This window comes from Chrysemys picta, chromosome 11, assembly GCF_011386835.1.
Source record: "Chrysemys picta bellii isolate R12L10 chromosome 11, ASM1138683v2, whole genome shotgun sequence".
Lineage (NCBI taxonomy): Eukaryota > Metazoa > Chordata > Testudines > Emydidae > Chrysemys > Chrysemys picta.
In genome coordinates, this window is record NC_088801.1 from 19,323,014 (window position 1) to 19,339,048 (window position 16,035).

Below are 16,035 nucleotides of genomic sequence, written 5' to 3' on the forward strand. Positions count from 1 at the left end.
TGCAACGTGTACTGAGTAGCACTGACCCTGAGTGCTCTGCTTTATTACTATGTATTTTTAGCAAACTAATTTTGCCTTTTCTTTCAAATCTAGGACTAGAGAAGACGAGAGACTGAATTATGTTTCTGAGGGATCTCTGGGTTTCTGCTCATTGGGCATGGCAGGGCATGAGGAATATCTTGCTTTTACTTGCGCTCTCAATGTTACAAACAACTGATTTGGAAGCCAGGAAAGATCATCAATTTGTCTGGAAAACAGGTAGGAATCAACATATTCTTATTTATTCACTTTCTAGTTCCTATGATTTAATAAGTCTGTTACCTATTCCTACTCTGACTTAGCACTATAAGAAATTCCCAAAGAAAAATGTCCTAATAGTGTTTTCATGTAGCTTTATTTATTTATGTGTGTGTGCGTGTGTGTATACACAAATATTTCCCCCTCTACTTTAGTTTATTCCATCTTTTTGTTCACTGAAATGCTGTACCCTGCAGTGACACTTGGTATAGTCTGGGTTTTCATAATGCTATCACTTGAACAGAGGCAGCTAATAGAGTTTTGGAGGGTATAGCCTGGACTTTGTCCTGGGAGGCAGTGGCACTTAGTGAGTGGTGCTTTTGCTCCATCTGTGGGCTCTCTGTGAACAGGCTGCATAGCTGGGCCATGAGGCCTTGGGTAAGCAGTTGAGACATATCTGTCTGTTGGTGCCTTGGTAAAGGCCATGAGGCTCGGAGCTTTGATCAGATCCAGTGTTTGAAGTCTTTGAGTGGTTCATTGTTTCCTGCCGGTGGTGGATGGAGCTGAGCTAAACAGGGAGACTTGATATAAAAAGCATCTTGCTGGGTGAATTTTAGAGCCACAAACAGGGGCCGCTAATAGAGTTGCGGAGGTAGTTGAGAGCAGGAGTGTGAAAAGCTTTGCTTCCAGGTTCGGCTCCTACATGCAGTTTCAAGATCGCCAGCGATGGAACTATGGATGTCCTGCAATGGATGTGCCTTGTTTCCTTTCCTGCCTGAAGCCAGAAGGGACTTACTACATATGAAGTGAAAGCTGGTGCTGGAGAAACTTCTTGGATTGGACAGGCAAATAGAGACACTAATTGAGAACCAGAGAAGTTGAGGAGTTCCTAGACAGCCCAGTTCAGGAAACATCAAGTACACAGGTTCAAGGAAGAAAGAAGCTGGCCACCAAGGAGTTGGGGAGACAGGAAGTCAGAAAGGAGGACTGGCCATTCATAACTATCAGAGGCAAGAGGTCACATCTGCAATTGTCACAATTGGAGACAGAGGAGGGTGGGTGGACTGTGGCTACTAGAGAGAAGAGGACCAGGAGGAATTCCATACAGCTAAAAGCTTCAAGTCAGTGATCTCCAACCTTTTTACACACAAGCTCACTTTTTGAATTTAAGATCAACCCAGGATCATACCCTTCCCCTTCCCCAGGGCCCCGCCCCACTCACTTCATTCCACCCTCCCTTCGTCGCTCACTCTCCTCCACCCTCACTCACTTTTACCGGGCTGAGGCAGGGAGTTGGTGTTTGGGAAGGGGTGTAGGCTCTGGGTTGGAGCCAAGGAGTGTGGGAGAGGGCTTCGGACTGAGCCTGGGGCAGGGGGTTGGGGTGCAGGAGTGAGGGGGTGCAAGCTCTGGGAGAAAGTTTGGGTGCAGGGGTCAGATGGTCACACTGCACCTAATCTCACAGAAGCCAGTGGACATTTCATGAATTTTACGTTTTATTAATTTCATTTGTTGTTTATGGATCCAGAATCCTTCAGGGATTGTCCCTAATCAGTGTAACATTCTCAACTATGGGGTGTGCATTGGCTGAGCCTCAGGCATGGGGTTGGGGTGAAGGAGTGAGGGGTACAAGCTCTGGAAGGGAGTTTGGTGCAGGAGGGGGCTCAGAGCTGGTGCAGAGTGTTGGGGTGCAGGTGGGGGGGTGGGCTCTGAGAGGGAGTTTGGGTGAAGGAGGGGGCTCGGGCTGGAGCAGGGGGTTGGGAAGTGTGTAGGAGGTGTAAGGTGTAGGCTCCGGCTGGGAGGCGCTTACTGCAGACGGCTCCTGGACGATGGCGCAGTGGCGCTCAGGCAGGCTGCCTGCCTGCCATGGCCCCAGGCTGCTCCTGGAAGCAGCTGGGCTGCTGGCATGTCTCTACAGCCCCTGGGGGAAAGGGGAGAAGTGGGTCTCTGTGTGCTGCTTGCTCCTGGCCAAAGGGAACTACAGGGCTGTTGCTGGGGGTGGGGACAGTGTGTGAAGCTGCAGCCCACACGCAGGGGCCGCAGAGATGTGCCAGCAGCCAGCCGCTTCTGGGAGTGCTATGGGGCCATGGCAGGCAGGCAGGCTGTGCTGCCAGACTTTTAGTGGCCTCGAGATCACGATCAGCTGGCAGAGGCTCCAGGATCAACCACTGCTTCAAGTTGATACCAGGTCCTCAATGTTTAACCTGTGAAAGATACCTCTTAAGAACCTGGGGGTCTAAGGGAAGGGAAAGATATGAGACATGCCTGTGCATGGTAGCTAAGCCCAACCTCTTAGAATCAGTTTTGCCCATAAAGAGTTTCCTCAACTGTCCAAGGAAGTCTGTCCATCCTTGCTGGAGGTTCAACACTCAGAAAAATCAAAAGAAAATTCTGCAAAGGATAAACAGACAACAGGATGGTGTGCTGTATTCCCGGAATCAAGACACTAGACATCACTCACATGAGATTGGAGGAATTTCTGAAGTTAATGGGCAAGGATCCATTCATGGGCACTAATGACACTGCATCATGGGATATATCGCAGATAAGAGATAACTTCAGGGAACTCAGAAGCATGCTGAAGAAGAATGTACAAGCGATCTTCTCTGCTATCTTCCCGAGAGTGAAGGGAGACAGAAGATTCTAAAAATGAATCACTGGTTAGGTAAGTGGTATAGGATTTGGTTTTGTGGAACATTGGTCCACCCTCTTCTATGGGAAGAGGAGACTCAGTAGAAATGGAACCAATCTCCTCAAGAACAGGCTGGCTTGAGTAGTCAGGAGGGTATTAAACTAAAATAACACAATGGGAGGGTAAAAAGAGGGGAGATATGAGCACTCATTTAGTGCAGAATCAAGAAGTTGAGAACAAAATTAACAGAACCAAAGGATGTGAAGAGAAGAGATTCTTTAATTTCCTGTACACCAATGCTAGGAGTCTCAGTAGAAAACAAGAGGATTTGGCATTGCTCATTTGTGAGTATAAATTCAATCTAGTTGATATTACTGAAACATGATTCACACATTTGGAACGTCAATATAAATGGTTATCACCTATCTAGGAAGGACTGAGTGGTGAAAAGGGGAGGAGGTGTGGCACTCTGTCAAAAATGGCATTACCTGTTTCTGAGTCACTGATGACTTGGAAAAATATTTACTTTGAATGGTTATGGATGAGCCTTCTAACAGATAAAACACAAAATGGGGTACTATTTGGTGTCTGCTACAGACCACCAAATCACAGTAGGAAACAGGATGACTGCTTCTTTATACACCTATTTATAATGCATGGGGGGGGGGGGAAGCTGTGTGATAATGGGGGACTTCAATTTCAATGACCTATATAGGAGATCTCGTATTGCCAGTAGTAAAACATCCTTGGATGTTTCTAAATAATGTAGATGACAATTTCCAAACTAAAAAACTAATTGCAACCAACACAGGGGAATTCTACCTGGTATAGACAAGTAATGTTGTGTGATGTGTTGGTTAGGTATCACTGCTCTACAGCCAAAATGCTTCTGAAATAAATGTAGTCAAACTTTACTAATGCTGGGTCACTGAGAATGAAAATGATGCTTAAAATTGTTGATTGGCTCTAGTTTTCAAGATATGCTATTGGGTCAGTATATACGACCCTTGACTTGGGAATGGCGGAGGATAAGTGAGTTATAAAGGGAAGGGATCTCAATTTAAACCAGAAATGACTAAAATACATCTTTGACTGGATCTATGAATAAATCTATGACTGGGTTTGGACAGTACTTGCTTTTTAGGCAAAACAATGAGTGATGAAATCTGAAACTGGTATTGCGTCCTACATGATATGAATTGCATCATGTTATTCCTAGAAGTCATGGATGATGCAATCATAACGAAGCTTACATCACTCTGCTGAACAAATTGCCCTATATCAGTTCTAGAAATCATACAGTGTCGTGCTCTCTTATTTGTCAGTGTTTGATTTTGCAAAGGGACACATTTCTGTTTAGCCAAAGTGAGCAGAGATGCCTCATACTTGTGTGAACAGTGCAGATAACTTCTGCTATGTTTGTGGTGAAGTGACTTTTGCATCCCAAAAGCGCAGTATAACCACTATGGTTAAGAAAGCCTATCACCTTTATTTTGGCTGCAACATTGGAGATCAGGACAAGAGATGGGCCCCACAGATATGCTGCAACACTTGTGCAACAAATCTTCGCCAGTGGTTGAACAGGAAAAGGAAATCTATGGCTTTTGCAGTGCCAATGATTTGGAGAGAGCCAACAGATCATACCAGCAATTGTTACTTCCGCATGGTGCCTCCAGTTGGGAAAGGTGTGTCAACGAAGAAAAAGTGTACTGTGCATTATCCAAACATTTCATCAGCTATACGCCCAGTACCCCACAGAGAAGGACTGCCGGTTCCTGATGCACCAGAATCCTTCTCACTTGAGTCAGATGAGGAAGAGGATGAAACTTCTGGTCCTGAACCATCAATGTCACAGGACCCACATTTTCTCCCATCCTCCTCCTCTGAACCACACCTCATAACACAAAGTGAACTGAATGACCTTGTCAGGGATTTGGAACTACCCAAGAGTAAGGCAGAGCTGTTGGGCTCCAGACTGCAGCAGTGGAATCTCCTGGCAGGTGATGTTAGGGTTTCCATGTTCCGTGACCGTCAAAAGGATCTTGTCCCATTCTTCTTCATGGAAGGTGATCTTGTAGCCTGCAACAACATCGATGGTGTGATGGCAGCCCTCAACATCGTTCACGATCCAGATGAGTGGAGACTGTTCATTGGTTCATCGAAGACGAGTCTTAAAGCTGTTTTACTGCATAATGGCAATGTTTTGCCATCAATTCCAGTTGGTCATGCAGTCCATATGAAGGAAACCTATGACAACATGAAACAACTTTTGAGGTGCATAAACTATGACCAACATCAGTGGCAGCTCTGTGGCGATTTGAAGGTTGTTGCTCTCTTGCTTGGTCTGCAGACTGGATACACAAAGTATTGCTGTTTTCTCTGCGAATGGGATAGTCATTCAAGAGATTCCCACTACATTAAGAAAGATTGGCCACTCCGACAGTCATTGGAGCCTGGGAGGAAAAGTGTTCAGCATCCACCACTTGTTGAATCAAGGAAGATTTTGTTACCACCCTTACACATCAAGCTGGGTCTGATGAAGAACTTTGTCAAGGCCATTGACAAAACACAAGCAGCTTTCAAGTACCTCCGTGGAAAATTTCCAAGGTTAAGTGAAGCTAAGATAAAGGAAGGTGTCTTTGTTGGTCCTCAGATTCGTGAACTTCTTCGAGATGATGCATTTGACCATGCACTGCGTGGCAAGGAAAAGACGGCATGGAAAGCATTCCAGTTAGTGGCAATAAATTTTCTCAGAAACAACAAGACAGACAACTACAGGTTGTTGATGGAAAACCTCCTCAAGGCATACAAAAGCCTTGGTTGCAACATGTCACTAAAGATACATTTTTTGCACTCTCATCTAGATTTTTTTCCACCGAACTGTGGAGCAGTGAGCGACGAGCACACCGAGTAATTTCACCAGGACATTGCAACAATGGAGAAACCCTATCAGGGCAAATGGAGCCCATCAATGCTTGCAGACTATTGCTGGACAGTGACAAGAGATGTTCCATTTAATGAATACAAGAGACAAGCCAAGAAGCGCCGAGTAGACACTGAATAGGACTAAACTATGTACATAATAGTATTTTGCCTTTTGTTTCATAATAAATTTTATTTATATAACCCTTTTGCTGATTTTTAAAGTGTTACATAAACAGGACAGGTGAAATATTATCATGTAAAGCAACCATAAACCCATGAAAAGACCCAGGTTTACAATTTATGATTAAAACTCTACTATCTACACAATATACATAGACATAAAATGTAAAAACTTAAATATCTTAGAAACAGTAGCCAATCAGTTGTTTTAATTGTCATATTTGAATTCAGCACATCAAAATACATAATGAATAGCACATTTTATCTCTGAAGCAGACGACTTCTCAAAAATTGTAGACAGTGTATTTAGAGTTTCCAATTTAACATTTGGTGGTTTGGCAGGGTTCATTTGCCTCTAGATCAGCCACAGCATCACAGTTAATTTGGGAGGGTGGACCCCCAGGTATGCAAGACAGACACTCACTCACACTTAGGCAAGACCTTTTGAATCTACAATAGTTTTATTAGCATAGTCAGCAATATCACAAACACTATGATGTAGCTAAGCAGACAGAGATAATACAAGCATCCAGAATTTGCCTACTCATACCGTCCTTTGCAGGGAACCTTGTAGTAGTAAGATGACCCATGAGTGGTCCTTCACCTGGTAGGCTCCAGGTGTATGGGCCAAGTCCCACCTTATATTAGAGGTTATGCTAATACTAACTAAGCCTAATGCATATTCAGTACTGACAGCATCCCCTTTTCCTTATCTGTTTTTCCTTACCCTACTAATGTTGGGGTGCCCTTTCCCCATCAGTTAATAGGCCTTTTACTTCAAGTTTATTAGTATAAATCAGTTAGTTGCCATGGCATTCTCATGGTTCAACAAATGCTGATGTGGTTAACTTAAAATATCTAAAGCTAATATAAAGTGTCATTTTGTGGTTACCTGTCAGCAGTTTAGCAACACTTGCCTATAACAGCATTCTATCTTAGGATATAGGGTCATTTACTGGTTAGTTGCTTATGTCAAGTCTTTAAGCCTTGGGGCTTAGGTAGTTTGGATAAGCTATTGTTTTACTGTCTTGGGACCTCTAGGCTTTTGCATTAATCCATACCTATAGCATATGCCTGTATATCAATAGCAAGAGGAACTGATTAGAGAACTAAAAATTAATGGTAGCTTATCATGACTAATCACATTTATATTGTGTAAACTGAATAAAGTCCAGACCCAGTGATTATTTTTATTTATCCACACACACACACACACACACACACACACACACACACACTTGGTGCTTCAACAGGGCTTATTTTACAAAGCTGAAAACAATTGAGTCAAATCAACGGGGAGAAGAATTTAATCAGAAGAATGTGAATAATTGGGAATTGTTTAAGGACTTAATAGATGACAAAAAAGGCTCAATCTAGCGATTGAGGAAAGAGGCTTTATTGGTTTTAAAAAATGACCTGGTTTAGAAGGGAATTGAAGGCAGATACAAAAAATAAAACTGTAAATAACAAATGAAGAAAGTGAGAAGTTGATAGTAATGACTATAAATCTGAAGCTAGGCATTGTAGAAAATTGATAAGGAAAGCAGAGAGACACAAGGCGAAATCTATGACCAGCATAATTAAAGACCATAAGAAGGAGCTTTTAAGTATGTTAGGAACAAAAAAGAATTCTGACCATAATATTGGTCCATTACTAGATGGAAATGGTGTAGAATTATCAATTCTAATGCAGAAAAGGTAAAAGTGTTCAGCAAATAGCTCTGTTCTGTATTTTGGGGAAAAAAATAGGTGTAGTCTCATCATAGGATAAAACCACTCTTTCCATTCCAGTAGTGACCTAGGAAGATATTAATCACACCTACTGATTTTCAGTAAATTGTGTGATGCTGGAGAATTTCCAGAGGATTGGAAGAAAGCTAATGTGCCAATATTTTAAAAAGGGTAAATGGGATGACCTGGGTAATTATAGGTCTGTCAGCCTGACATCAAGCCTGGGCAAGATAATGGAGCGGCTGATACAGGACTCAATTTAACAAAGAATTAAAGGAGGGTAATGTAATTAATTATGTCACAGTTCTGAGCAACTTCATCTGTATTCCTCCTCTGTGGTCCAGCCAGGGCACCACTCTTAGGCTTTCAGCTTCCCAACAGTCACCTTTCTTGGGCTGAGACATGTCTCTCTTTCCTCCTGACCAGGGTATTTCCAGGCTGCACAGTTCCTGCCCAAACTGAATTCTCCAGCAAGTCAGACTGTCTAAGCAGGCTTGCTTTGCCTTCATCTCAGAGGCTATAAACAGTGTAATTACCCACAGTTAAGTTACCACTTATGTCTTTCTAAACAAGCATGTGCATTCTTAAGGTAAAAGCATTACAGAGAAAATACATCAAAAGCAATAAAAGAATGTACATGCATGTTCAAAGGTTGCCAGAGATCACCCCAGCTCCAATGAGGTCTCTGGCAGGTGAACCGTTCTTCAAACCCCACACAGGTTTTTCTGTGGTTACAAGTTCATAACCCCTTTTGCTCAGAATAAGCAACCCCAAGAACCGGTCCAATCCTTCCCAGGCAGGACTGGAGCCCTGCCTTGGACAGAAGGTCCTATCCATTTATGGCTCAGAAAGCAGGCCCTGAGTCGGTTTAAACTCAGGTTATTTATCCAAAAGTCCTTTCTTTGTCTGCTGGTCTCTAGAGAATCCAGTTTGAACCAGTATCTCCAGGTGGTGGTACCTTTTTGGCAGTGTTACCACATGAGTGAATCTCCCTAATCTCACCACACTGTTCTTTGTTCCTGGAGGGCTGTGATCCCCCTCCATAGGATGACCAGACAGCAAGTGTGAAAAATCCAGACAGGGGTGAGGAGTAATAGGTGCCTATATAAGACAAAGCCCCAAATATCGGGACTGTCCCTATAAAATGGGGATATCTGGTCACCCTCCCCTGCCCCCAGGGACTTGCATATAATCCCTGCCCCACAATGATACATAAATTTAATTCAATAAAGTTTAGCTTAATTCAACAAGGTTTGTTCAGGAAATTGCCATATTTGTCACACTTTATTGGCACTAATTTATATTACTTTCCTTTATTTTTTTTGTTAATCAACGTGGGTTTATGGAAAATAGATCCTGTCAAACTAATTTGATATGAGATTACACATTTGGTTGATAAAAGTAATAGTGTTGATACTACATACTTAGACTTCTGTTAAGCATTTGATTTGGTACTGCATGACATTTTGATTAAAAAACTATAACAATATGAAATTAACATGGCACACATTAAATGAATTAAAAGTTGGCTAATTAAAAGTTGGTGTAATTGTAAACTGGAAATCACGATGTGTGTTCCTAGTGGAGTCCTGCAGGAATCTGTTCTTGGCTCTATGCTTTTTAACATTTTTATCAATAGCCTGGAAAAAAACCTGAAATAATCACAGATAAAGTTTTGCAGATGACACAAACCGGGGGAGTGGTAAATTATGAAGAGGGGACAGGTCACTGATTTAGAGTGAATTGAAATGTTTAGTAAATTGGATGCAAACAATCAATATGTATTTTAAAACAGCTAAATGTACATGTATACATCTAGGAAAAAAATATGTAGGTCATACTTATCTGATTGAGGAAGTCTATCCTGGGAAGTAGTCTCTGAAAAAGATTTGGGCGTCATGGTGGATAATCAGCTGATGCTGTGGCCAAAAGAGCTAATGTGATTCTGGGATGCATAAATAGGGGAATCTGGAGGAGGAGTAGAGCGGTTATGTTATGTCTATATTTGGCACTGGTGCTACTGCTGCTGAAATACTATGCCCAGTTCTGGTGTCCACAGTTCAAGGGGGATGTTGATAAATTGGAGAAGTTTCAGGGAAGGACCACGATAGCGATTAAAGGATTAAAAGACCTGCCTTATAGTGATAGATTGAGCTACTTGAGTCTATTTATCTTAACAAAGAGAAAGTTAAGGGTTGACTTGATTAGTCTATAAGAACGTACAAGGGGAATAAATATTTAATAGTGGGCTTTTCAGTTTAGCAGAGAAAGGTATAACTTCACCCACTGGCTGAATGTTGATGCTAGACAAATTCAGACTGGACTAGGTGGACAGGTCTGATCCAGTAGCCTATGTTCCGTCATAATGTGTTTCTAAGAGAGATTCACAAAATCTTAAAAGTGTTTTGTTTGAAAAACAAAACAAAAATCCTCTGGTTCCCATGTAATGTTGTACAAATGGTTTTTGAATTAGCTTTGTGTGATGGGGTTTGCAAATCCTAGTCCAGGGTTTACGCAGGGGAAAGGCTGGGAGCAGTACAGGATCCGGTAAGCTCCGCACCTCAGGCACTGCTGAGCTTGATCCTGAGGAAAGCAGCTATATAAAGACAGGTTCAACAGCCCGGGGAGAAGGGAAGCCATTTCCCTGGAGGAGCACTGCCTTGTCACAATAGGAGAAGCTCTGGCTGAGGAGTTCTGGCAGTGAGTCTTCCACCTCTCCTTTGAGACATCACCCAATAGGTAGGAAGAATCCGGAGTGTGGGCAGCAGAAGGTCACCTTGCATCAGCGCTGAGACTCGGGGGTTTGAAGAAAGGGACTGTAATTAAACAGCTGTCATTCTCCAAACTGAGGTCCTTCTAGAAGAACTGGGTGTAGAGGACAACCTTGGATTGAGTGATTATGAGCTAATTCAGATTAAACTAAATGGAAAGATAAGCACAAACAGGTCTGCAAATAGAGTACTTGATTTTGAAAGGGAAACATTTTAAAAAATTAAGGCGAATAGTTAGGGAATAGTTAGGGAACTGGACTGAAAAACTCAAGGGTCTGAATGCAGAGGAGGCTTGGAATTACTTCAGCAAAGTTGCAAGAAACAATCTGAAGGCTGTATCCCCAAGCAAGGAGGAGAAATTCATAGGAAAGGTTGCAGACCAACCTGGATGAACAAGTACCTCAGACAGGTTATTGGAGAAAGCAGAAAGCCTACAAGGAATGAAAGAAGGGATGGATCAGCAAGGAAAGCTACCTCTTGGAGTCGAAAAAGTGTAGGGGAAAAAGCGAGAACTGCCAAAAACCAAGCAGAGTTGGACCTTGCAAAGGAAATTGAAGAACTTTTTTATTTTGTTTTTGCCATATAAAAAAAAAGGAAAGAAGTAGGACCATTAAGCACTGAGGATAGGGTGGAGATTAGGTGTTGAGCCATGCCTAGATTATCTTTAAAGAAATACTTTGCCTTCGTTTTCAATAAGGGGAACAAGGATCTTTTTTAGAGGTAGTGGCAGTGCTGCTAATGGGAATGAAGATATGGAAGTAGAAATTGCCACATCTGAAGTGGAAGTGAAATGCAAACAATTTAAGGGGACCAAATTGGGGGGCCTCTATGATCTCAATCCAAGAATATTAAAGAAGCTGGCCCTGAAATTGCAAGCCCAATAGGAATGTTTTTTTTTATGAATCCATAATTTTGGGGGTCATAAAGGACGTAGAAGTAAATGGTAATTGGGATAAGATGCACCATGGTGTTACAAAAGGTAGATCGTGCCAGACCAAACAGTCTTTCGTTGAGATGATTACCAATTTTCTAGACAAAGGAAATGCAGCAAAGCTAGCCTACCTGTATTTCAGTACAGCATTTGATACAGTTCCACATGGGGATTAATACCAGAATTGAAAGTGTGAGTAAGGAACTGCTTAAAGGGGATATGACAATGGGCCATACTGAAAGGTGAACTGAAGGCTGGAGGGAGGGTGCTAGTGGAGTTCCTCGGGCTTCAGTCTTGGGACCAATCTTATTAAACATATTTATTACTGACCATAGCATAAAAAGTGTGTGTGTGCTTGTGACCGGGGTCCCAATGGGGGCCAGTGGTGGTCACTCAATTAGGGTGAATTGCAAAGAATGGGGCAGACAATCCCCCAAAAGCTGGTGGATATTCCAATCTTAGATTTACCAAGCCAGCATAAAAGAAGCTTCTTTATTACCTTACTGGTTACTCAGAAGTCCAAACAACACAGTTCTCTTAAAGTGATCCAGCCTCAGGCCTCCATCCAGGTACCTAAGTCAAATATGATGATTTCTGAAAATCTTACTTCATTTAAAAGAAAAGGTTCTACCAATCCCAAAAGATTGGACACATTACCTCCCAGTTATTGAATATTCCAGATCTTACCCAAATACACGCTACAGCCAATTCTTATTAACTACACTAAAATTTATTAAAAAAACAAGAGAGAGAGTATGGTTAAAAGATCAAGATACATACAGACATGAACTCAATTAATTGAGGTTCAGATTCACAGCAGAGATGGTGAGCTTTGTAGTTGCAAAGAGTTCTTTCAGAAATAGTTCATAGGTTATAGTCCAATATTCATATTGCAGAACAATCCAGTTTGAACTGGGATCTCAGTCCTTGTGGCTGAGGCTTCCCCTGCATGAAACCTTAAGCAGAACGGAGAGGACAGAATTAGGACCCAAGGATCTTTTATACAATTTCATGTCCTCTTTGACAAGTTGGAGTTCCTTGGGGAACAAAAGGTAATTTAGGATGACTTTGAAGGCAGTCTGTCACCAGTACTGAGCTATACGAATTAACATAAGGCAATTTGCTTGTTCCTCCACAATTCACAATACATTTCAAAGAGAAATGAATACTGAGATATCCCGTGTTTACAATTCATTTTAAATGCTAGGATGTTCTTTTGATCTCTGAACTATAACAATACAGCATAGACAGGGCCTGTGGATTACATCGTTGGCCCTACTCATATATATGAAAATACAAAAAACACACACATTATCTCCCCACCTGTCTTTTGAGGGTTATTTATTTTGCAGGATGTTTAACCCTTTCTGTTAAGTGCTAATAAAATTTGTAGGTGACACAAAGCTAGGAGGTGTTGCCAGTACAGAGGAGGACCATAATATCATAAAAGAGGATTTGGATGACCTTGAAAATTGGTGTAATAGAAATTGGATGAAGTGTAATAATGCAAAGTGCAAGGTCATACACTTAGGGACAAACAACAAGAATTTTTACTATATGCTGGGGATATATCAATTGGAAGAGACAGAAGAGAAAGACCTGGGTGTAACAGTTGATCACAGGAAGACTGAGCAGTGATTGTGATGCAGCCATGAAAAAGGCTAATGCAATCATACGATACATCAGGTGAGGTATTTCCAGTAGAGATAGGAAAGTGTTACTACCATTATACAAGACACTGGTGAAACCTCATCTGGGATATTGTGTACAGCCTGGTCTCCCATATTTAAGAAAGATGAATTCAAACTGAAACTGGTGCAAAGAAGGGCTACAAGGATGATCAGAGAAATGGAGAACCTACCTTACAAGAGGAGACTCAAGGAGCTTGGCGTCTTTTCACTATCCAAATGAAGGCTGAGGAAAAACATGATTGCTCTGTATACATACATCGGACAGATAAACACAAAAGGAGAGAAAGGAGTTATTTAAAGTTAAGGGCTAATGTTGGCATAAGAACAAATGGATATAAACCGGGCATCAAGTTTAGGCTTGAAATTAGATGAAGGTTTCTAACCATCAGAAGAGTGATGTTCTGGAACAGCCTTCCAAGGAGAGCAGTGGGGGCAAAAAACCTAACTGATGTGTAGGAGGACAGAGTAGGTGATGACAATGGCCCTTTATGGCCTTCAAGTCTATAAGTCTGAGGCATTGAGTATGGTATGAAGTGGCCTGGGGAAGGTAAGCAGGGTGTGGGATAGTGGAGTAAAGGCCCCAGATCCCCCTACCTGCCCCACATTCCCCTACACCTATCCCTGGGATGTGCAGGACTAGGTGGTTACCAATAAGGAAGTTGACCCAGCTGAACCCCATTTTTGGTGGTCCTGGATATACTGAACCAAAAGAGAGAGACAAATGGCAGGCCCTGAGAACTAAGCCTGCTGACCGAACAGACATCCCCACTCTATTTTGGAAGGTGGGATATATAAGAACAAAAGAAGTCCTTCAAGTTTTTATTTTATTTCTGTCCAGTTCTGAAATGCATTGTACTGTAAGTCTTTAGAGGTGTACATAAAATGTGCTTAAAATGTCAGCTTCACTTGATTCCAATTGACAGAGAATTATTAAACCCTTGAGGACCTTAGAAAATATGTTATAGAACTAGCAAAAGGATGGTTCAGTGGTTTTCATGAACATGCACTTCTGTCTTGAAACTCCAATGAAAACAATAGAACTGTTCTTGTCAGGATGCATGTGCCTCAGTGATTGATAAATGTATCCTTTCCGAAGCAGAAGTAAAAAAAATATTTTTTAGCAGTCAAATATTTAAGATCCTAGGATTAGGTCTGATACAGTCAACCCTTAGCTGCAATGTTGCAGTAACAATACTGCAAGATCTATATTGTGATGCTCTGCGGTGTTTATGGCTAAGAAAGAAGCACTTAAGTTATAAGCCTCTATTTTCAGGCTTTTAAAATTCTGTGGGGAAAATAAACCCTGCCCCATAGGCTAAAATGTCTTATAGCAGTCCAACTGATGTTTACATTAAAAAACAAATCAGAGTATGGAAAAAAATACCCTAGTGTTTTCACTGATTACATTTTCAGACCCTATTTTTTTTTATGCTGAGAACCGTTCAAAAGATATGGTTTTAAATAATTGGACATTAAAATTAAATGCAATAAGGTTGAAAAAGAAAAAGGGAATTTCTGCCCTCGTGAGAGCGCACATGGCTGTTCTTTGTGTGCATCTCTAATGGGTATATTTAGCTTTACATGCATTTATGTACAGGTACAATGAATCACATTTCTCCCCCCCCCCCTTGTATTCTAATTTAAGGACTCCAAGGAAATATTTGGCAAGAGTAGGGAAGGGAGAGAACCTGCCATCATGCAATGTTGCTGAAATTGTAAGACTTGGGGACTGGAATAATTTCGCTGGAGTTACATCATTGGTCTATGGTTCCCAGACTGTTATCATGATCCCTTTCTACATATGTAGTATGGGCTAGTTTAGGTATCTGTGGACTCATAACTTTGAATTTATTTACTGTTGTAAATCCTAAATTTCAACTACAATGTTGCTTTAGCTTACAGCTGCTCCCTGGGGTGGTTTTTTTGCGTAATTGTCGGGTATATGTTCCTGACTTATGCAAAATTTGACTTACGCAAGGCATTCCGGAACGGAACGCTTGCATAAGTTGGGGAGTATCTGTACTTGACTTGGTGGAGTGTGGTTGTGGAGCGTGGACACCCATATGCAGCTAGGATTGCCAAGTGTTCAGTTTTCGACCGGAACGCCTGGTCGAAAAGGGACCCTGGCGGCTCCGGTCAGCACTGCTGACTGGGCTGTTAAAAGTCAGTTGGAGGCGCAGTGGGTGAAGGCAGGCTCCCTGCCTGCTGTGGCTCTGCATGGCTCCCAGAAGCAGCGGCATGTCTCTCCTCTGGCTCCTATGCCTAGGGGCCCCCCGGGGGCTCTGCACGCTGCCTCCACCCCAAGTGCCAGCTCCGCAGCTCCCTCCTACACCCCAAACCCTTCAGCCCCACCCCAGAGTCTGTACCCCCAGCCATAACCCTCACCCCCTCTCGCATCCCAACCTACTGCCTCAGCCCAGAGCCCCTTCCTGCAACCTGAACACCTCATTTAGGGCCCCATCCTGGAGCCCTCACCCCCATTTGGAGCCCCCTCCTGCACCCCAAATCCCTGGTCCCACACCAGAGCTCACACCTCAGCCCAGAGCCTCCTCCTGCACCCTAAACCCCCCAGAGCCTGCACCCCCAGCCAGAGCCTTCACCCCCGCCCACATCCCAACCCACTGCCTCAGCCCGGAGCCCCCTCCCGCACCCTGAACTCCTCATTTCTGGCCCCACCTTGGAGCCCGCATCCCCATCCGGAGCCCACACCACCTTCCACACCCCAACCCCCTGAGCCAGCCCACTGAAAATGAGCGAGTGAGTGAGGGTGGGGAGAGTGAGCAACAGAGGGAGGGGGGGATAGAGTGGGGGTGGGGCCTCGGAGAACGAGTGGGACGGGAGTGAGACCTCAGAGGAGTGGCGGGGCAAGGGTGTTTGGTTTTGTACAAGCAGACAATCAGACAATGTTACATATCCACTTGAATAATAATATGCATCCAT

General features: G+C 42.8%; 1 protein-coding gene across 2 annotated transcripts in view; it reads left to right on the top strand.

The window, feature by feature from the left end:
• Positions 1-16,035, top strand: part of THSD7B (thrombospondin type 1 domain containing 7B) — a 626,924-nt gene that overhangs the window by 202,331 nt on the left and 408,558 nt on the right. For both annotated transcript variants that reach the window (XM_065561607.1, XM_065561605.1), the window contains exon 2: positions 94-258. In XM_065561607.1, the coding sequence (XP_065417679.1) occupies positions 120-258 (139 nt within the window). In that variant the 5' untranslated portion in view covers positions 94-119. The remainder of the gene's footprint in view (positions 1-93; positions 259-16,035) is intronic.